General features: G+C 43.5%; 1 protein-coding gene across 1 annotated transcript; it reads left to right on the top strand.

The window, feature by feature from the left end:
- The first annotated feature begins 68 nt into the window (after positions 1-68).
- On the top strand, positions 69-929 carry LOC119598483 (serine/threonine/tyrosine-protein kinase HT1-like). Its single transcript, XM_037948111.1, has 2 exons — positions 69-236; positions 378-929. The coding sequence occupies exons 1-2, from the start codon at positions 69-71 to the stop codon at positions 927-929; spliced, it is 720 nt and encodes a 239-aa protein (XP_037804039.1).
- The last annotated feature ends 6,571 nt before the right edge of the window (positions 930-7,500 follow it).

Raw genomic sequence — 7,500 nt, 5'->3', positions numbered from 1 at the left:
CAAGCTATTGCAGACAGGAGACAAGGCAGCCTTGCATGTTGAAAACAGACGCCCTATAGACCAGTGCTATGGCGCAAGAAGGCAAGATAAGCGAGAACTTTGTCCTGGAGGCCGAGCAGTTGGAGGAGGTCCTCCGCAGCGGCCTGAAGGAGAAGCTGGGCGAGGGAGCGAGCGGCAAGGCGCTGCTCGTCCGCTGGGGCGAGGGCGACGCCGTGCTCAAGCTGGCCCATTCCGGAGTCTCGTTCAGAGACTTCAAGTAGGAGTTCAAGATCCTGAAGAAGGTGGGCGGCGCCGGGGGGAGCCCCAGGGCCCTGGGCATCTGCTACAGCCCTGCGGCCATCCTGTGCAGCTTCGTGGGCCGCAGGACCCTGGAGTAGGTGTTGGACAACTCGACGCTCTCCGACGACGAGCTGCTGCGCCTGAGCCTCCGCCTGTGCGTGGCTGTCCAGGAGGTGCACGACAGGGGCTACATTCACAACGACCTGATGGACGACAACGTGGTCGTGGACGAGGCCACAGGGCGCGTGAGCATCATCGACTTCGGCAACGCCTGCCGCCGTGGCCTGAGCGTCGGCTACAGCGCCAGCTCCAACGCCAACCTGGCGCCCGAAATCCTGGGCGGCGGCCCGAGCACCGCGGCCTCCGACGTCTTCTCGGTCGGCTACATGCTGGAGCAGATCCTCGACGAGATGGCGCAGCCCTCCAGCACGCTGGGGCGCCTGGCGCGGGAGATGCAGAGCGCGGACCCCCGCCGGAGGCCCACTCTGCCCGTCGCCATCTACCTCCTCGACAGCTGCTACCTCTTCGGGGACGACAGCGACAGCGAGAGCGAGAGCGAGAGCGAGAGCGAGAGCCAAGCGGCGCCCCAAAAGCGCAGCGCCGAGGACGTGTTCCTCAGCGAAGCGACGAAGCGCCGGCGCTGCGAGTGATCGAGACGCCCTGTCCTGGCGTCCGTTTCTAGCTATAAAAAAAAAAAACGTAAAAAAGTAAAAATAAAAAATAATAATAAAAAATAAAAAAATAGAAAAAAATAATAAAAAAATATATAGAAAAAAATATAAAAAAGAAAAAAAATGTTAAAAAAAGGAAAAAAAATAAAGTAAAAAAAAAAAAAAAATAATAAAAAAAAAAATATATATATATATACATCATGTTTGTGTGTTATGTATGCGTAAAAATACTGGGAACACGTGCGCTTATTGCGTGCATACCTGTGAGTGTGTGTGTGTGTGTGTGTGCGTGTGTGTGTCTGTCCGTGTGTGTTTACGCACACACAAAAAAAAAAAAAAAAAAAAAAAAAAAAAAAAAAAAAAAAAAAAAAAAATATATATATATATATATATATATATATATATATATATATATATATATATATATATATATATATATATATATATATATATATATTTCATGTCTGAGCTGCCGTGGTCACAGCATGATACTTAATTGTAGTTTTCCTGTTGTGATGCTCTTGGAGTGAGTACGCAGTACTCACTCCATTATATATATACATATATATATATATATATATATATATATATATATATATATATATATATATATATATATATATATATATATATATATCTTCTTCTTCTTCTTCTACAGGCTTTTGTCCCAGTTCAACTGGGGTCGCCGGTGCGGAAAAATTCGCGTATACAGACATGCAATGCAAGCCACGTCAAAGTTGATCGAACTCAGTCGAACCAGAAAGGCCAATCCTGATGAAGCTGCGGCGACGCGGTCGCGGGCCGCCGTCCTCTCGGATCCGGAGGCTCTGCTGCTGGGGGCACCTTGGCTGCGTCCTCACGGCCGGGGGGCCTCGGCGGCGTCGCCTCGCCTCGGAGAGTTGTCCTGCTCGCTCTAAAGGCGCCCGTCTTGCCACTTTTCCTCGAGGACTTGCGCGCGAGGGGCCTCGGGGACGCCTCCTTGGCTCGAAGTGCTGTCCGAATCTCTCGCGAGGCCGCAGCTCTGCGCTCTCTCGGGAGCTTTCTTTCAAGGCCTACGCTCATTCGGAGTGGACCTCCGGCAGCGATATGTCGAACTACCCGTGTCCGCCAAAGCGCAGGACGAGGTCATGCAGCGCCAAGAGCCCCACGGTCAAGCCCGAGATCTCTTCTTCCTCTGAGCTTGCTTCTTTAGCCGTATCCGCTCTTGATACAGTAGCCGTTGCCCATTTGTCGCCGGATCACGGCGGTCATCCGACGCGTCGCCTGCGGGGTACGCCCTAGCTCTGTCTGCATTCCTGATTCTCCGCATCATGTATTGGCTTGGCAGGGGTTTTTACGGCCGGATGCCCTTCCTGCCGCCAACCTCTTTTAGTCGCCTCTTACGACACGCAGAGGGTACGTTGGACCTATTCTACCCCGGGGTCCACACGGATATATAATAATATATATATATATATATATATATATATATATATATATATATATATATATATATATATATACATACATATATATATATATATATATATATATATATATATATATATATATATATATACATACTATATATATATATATATATATATATATATATATATATATATATATATATATATCTATATTATGTGTGTGTGTGTGTGTGTGTGTGTGTGTGTGTGTGTGTATGCCTGTGTGTTGTGTGTGTGTGTGTGTGTGTGTGTGTGTGTGTGTGTGTGTGTGTGTGTGTGTGCGCGTGCGGGCGTATGTATGTGTGTGCATTTCCGTATGCCTTTATGTCTGCACGTGTGTGTGCATGTGTATATGTGTGCCAGTGTGGGTATATGAGTGCATGCACACACACACACACACACACACACACACACACACACACACACACACACACACACACACACACACACACACACACACACACACACACACACACACACATATATATATATATCATCATTTAACGGTAGGTTCATGTCTGAGCCGCCGTGGTCACAGCATGATACTCAATTGCAGTTTTCACGTTGTGATGCTCTTGGAGTGAGTACGTGGTAGGGTCCCCAGTTCCTTTCCACGGAGAGTGCCGGTGTTACCTTTTTAGGTAACATTCTCTCTTATTTTATCCGGGCTTGGGACCAGCACTGACTTGAGCTGGCTTGGCCACCCAGTGGCTAGGCAGGCAATCGAGGTGAAGTTCCTTGCCCAAGGGGAACAACGCGGCGGTCGGTGACTCGAACCCTCGAAGTCAGATTGCCGTCGTGACAGTCTTGAGTCCGACGCTCTAACCATTCGACCACCGCGGCCTTGACGATCATGTGCTTCCATGATTTTTCTTGGCAATTTAGAGCGGTGGTTTGCCATTGCCTTCCGCCCGGTGTTTTTTTTTTTTTTTTTTTTTTTTTTTTTTTTTTTTTTTTTTTCCCCGAGTCACCATCTCTATTTACCTGGCACTGACTTGGGCTGACTTGGTCCCCCAGTGGCTAGGCAGGCAATCGAGGTGAAGTTCCTTGCCTAAGGGAAACAACGCGGCGGTCGGTGACTCGAACCCTCGAACTCAGATTGCCGTCGTGACAGTCTTGAGTCCGACGCTCTAACCATTCGGCCACCGCGGCCCCCATATATATATATATATATATATATATATATATATATATATATATATGCGTTTGTGTAATATATATATATATATATATATATATATATATATATATATATATGAGAGAGAGAGAGAGAGAGGAAGTCAGACAGAGAGATAAAAAGAAAAATAGAGAGAGAGAGAGAGAGAGAGAGAGAGAGAGAGAGAGAGGGAGATAGAGAGAGAATGACAGAGAAACGGACAATGACAGAGAGAGAGAGAGAGAGAGAGGAGAGAGAGCGATACAGAGTGAGAGCGGTAGAATGAGAGTAAGAGCGAGAGAGAGATAGAGAAAGGGAGAGGATGAGAGAGAGAGAGAGAGAGAAAATTAAAGATATAGAAAGAGTGGGAGACAGAATGAAAGATTGAAAGAGAGAATGAGAGAGAGAGGGTGTGAGAGATAGAAAGAGTGAGAAACGGAGTTAAAGAGTAAGAGATAGAGGGGGGGGGGTGCAGAGCAAAAGAGAACAACAGAAGGCAAACTTGAAGAAACGAAAATTAATAGATAGATAAATGATTGATGAATAAGTGAAAGAAACGCGGGGTAAAGCATAAGATGATAATGATTCTGAGAAGGAAAAGGAAGATGGGGGTAATCCTAAGCACGATAATGATGATGGGGATGAAAGCGATGATCACAGTAATTGATGACAATATTAGCATAATTCGAATAATTCGAATAATGTTAGTTATTGCATATTAGCATCATTGATAATGTAGAAAATGATATTCATCATCATCATCATCAAGGGGCTAACGCCGACGGGGGCGCATGGCCGCATCCACCCTTCGCTTCCAGCCACGAGGATCCCTCGAGGCGAGTCTCCAGGCAGGCACACGGCCCATCTCTAGTTCCTCACGACAGGTCTCGTCGAGCTGCCCAAGCCATGATCTCCTAGGACGTCCCACAGGTCTCCTCCACCCAGGGTTGTCTCGCAGAGAGACAACCTGGTGGGCAGGGTCGTCCATAGGGAGGCGAGCTAGGTGGCCATATAGCCTGAGTTGGCGGTCCCGGATTATGCAAGTAACAGGTCCCATGCCAGTCTCACGGTGTAACCGCCGGTTGGACACGTGGTCCTGCCAACTGTACCCCATGATCCGGCGAAGGGACTTGTTACAAAAGGCATCAAGGCGAGACTCCAAGGCACTGGATAGCGTCCAGGTTTCGCTTCCATAGAGCAAAACTGGAAGTATCAAGGCCTTGAAGACACGCAGCTTGGTCCTTCTGCATAGGTACCGACATCTCCAAACGCTCTTGTTGATCGAGTTCATGGCTCCTGTTGCCAGACCAATCCGTCTACTGACTTCCTGGTCTGACAACCCAGAGATATGGACTACGCTACCAAGGTATGTAAAACTCTCTGTGACTTCAACGTCCTCGCCGCAAGCATGGATCGACTGAACGGGTTCCCCTAACAGGCCCCCAAAGTCCTGAATCTTGGTCTTGGTCCAGGAGACCTCTAGGCCTAGGGGCTTCGCCTCATTGCTAAATGCATCAAGAGCCGCCACAAGTGACTCCAAGGACTCAGATAGGATGGCAACATCGTCGGCAAAGTCAAGGTCCGAGACCTTAATATTGCCTAGTGTTGCTCCGCACTGACTTTGGCTAGTAGCTCTGCTCATTATCCAGTCCATACAAGTGTTGAAAAGTGTGGGTGCAAGGACACAGCCTTGCCTCACCCCTGAATTAACAGGGAAGAAGTTCGACATACCCCCACCACACTTTACAGCACTTTCAGTACCAGTATAGAGGCTTGCTATCAGGCCAATAATCTGTGTCGGATATTATTGATAGTAAAATTGAGAGAATATAACGATAATGATACATGATAATTGTGTGATGGTGATGATAATGCTAATTATAGCGGGAGTAATGATAATAATCTATTTGAAATTACCAAAAAACAAAATGGCTGCTCTCCCGTGGATGTTTCGTCAACTTGCTTTCACAGACCGTCGACTTCATTTTTTTTTTAATCAAATCGCCTAAAAATGATAAGACTTCGCCAGATTATTGACAAACGAGCTTCCGGAAGATAGAAGGAGCCAATGTCGACGTCCTCAGCACGAACAGATGATCTCTGAAGTGTGTTTAGAGCGAGATAAGATGACAGCGTGACTTGCATTTTCTTGCTGCGTTCCTTACTCTTTATTATAATCATCGCTGTCATTATTATTATTGCCATCATCATCATCATCATCATCATTATCATCATCATCATTATTATCATCATGACTATGACTGTTTTGATCAACTGGAAGAAGTGGAAGATGGAGAGCGAGCGGCGCCAAGGGTCCGGCCGGCGGCGAGCGGCGCAGACAGCGTGGCGCCAGAGAAGCGCTGCGATGTCAGAGGCCGAAATTATCTCCGCCAGTTATTTAATACCTTTGAGCAGAGATTTATAGCCTTTTCACGAAAGTCACAATGATGGTGATGATTATGGTGATGATGATGATGATGAATAGGGTGATAGTGACGATTATGCTGGTGATGATAATGAGGATGGTAATGGTGATAATGACAGAGATGGTGATGAGGATAATAATGGTGAAAGTGATTATGATACTGAAGTTGAGGTTATTGGAAATTTGTGATAATTACGATATTTATGATGATGGTGATAATGATGAAGGTTGCAATAATGATTATGACTATGAAGATGGTGATGATGATGGGAATGATGATGAAGATTGTAATAATGACAATGACTATTCAGTGATGATAATGACAGCTCAATCTAATCTAGATGATTATAATGGATGACGATGATGGTGATGAACGATGGTGATGAGGATGATAGTAATTATGTTGATGATGGTGATAGTGATGGCGAGGATAGTGCTTCTGCGGATTGATAATTATGGCGATGATGATGATGATGAGAAGGAAGATGAAGGTGAGGATAATGATTAAGGTGATGATGAGGATGGCAAAGATGGTTATGATGATGATAATAATGAAGACAATAATCATAATAATAATGGCGTAATATGGCGCAGCCAAAGAAGACGCGGCACAGTCAGTCATTAAATGCAAGTCACGTTTCAGCAACGTATTTTCACTGAAATTATACTTAACAAGAGCATATAATCATACTAATTATTGCAGTATTAGTGTATTTTATCATCCAGAAGAAATTATCTTACTCGCTGGTCATTAGATTTTGAAACTCTGAAAAAATTCCAATTATTTTTTAAACAAAACAACGAAGTCGACGGTCTGTGTCAAACAAGTCGACGAAATGCCAGAGAGAGAGGCGCCATTTTGTTTGGCTGCGATTGGTAAAAATAATGCTAAAATGATAATAATAACAATAATGAATATGGTAATAATGATTACAATAACAATATTAATAATAATAATAATAATAATGATGATGATGACAATGATAATAATAATAATAATAATAATAATAATAATAATAATAATAATAATAATAATAATAACAATAATGATGATCGTAATAATAAAAACAACAGTGATAATAACATCAATATCAGTGATAATGATATTGATAATTATAATAATAATAAGAACATATTGTATGATTATAATGATAATTCTAACAGTGACACAACATAAATAATAACGATTACAGTATTAATAATAACAATGATAATAATGATAGTAATAATAATAAAAATAATAATGATGATGGTAATAATAATAACAAATATAATAATAATAACAATAATGATAATAATAATAATAATAATAATAATAACAGAGATCTGTCCGTCTGTCTGTCTTTCTCTCTCTCTCTCACATATATATATAGATATATATATGATATATATATGTTTATATATAATATATATATATATATAAATATATACTATATATCTGTCTTTCTCTCCCACTCCCTCTCTCCCTCTCTCATCTAATCTGCTCTCCTCCCACTCGTCCCCCCTCTCTTCTCTCTCTCT

Source organism: Penaeus monodon, chromosome 41 (genome assembly GCF_015228065.2).
Source record: "Penaeus monodon isolate SGIC_2016 chromosome 41, NSTDA_Pmon_1, whole genome shotgun sequence".
NCBI classification, from domain to species: domain Eukaryota; kingdom Metazoa; phylum Arthropoda; class Malacostraca; order Decapoda; family Penaeidae; genus Penaeus; species Penaeus monodon.
This window is presented reverse-complemented; position numbering and strand designations above follow the sequence as displayed.

Excerpts from the sequence above, each read along its gene's own strand:
- LOC119598483 (XM_037948111.1), top strand. The coding sequence starts at position 69 with ATGGCGCAAGAAGGCAAGATAAGCGAGAACTTTGTCCTGGAGGCCGAG. Across the intron at positions 237-377 it reads TCAAGCTGGCCCATTCCGGA|GTGTTGGACAACTCGACGCT; the intron begins GTCTCGTTCAGA and ends ACCCTGGAGTAG.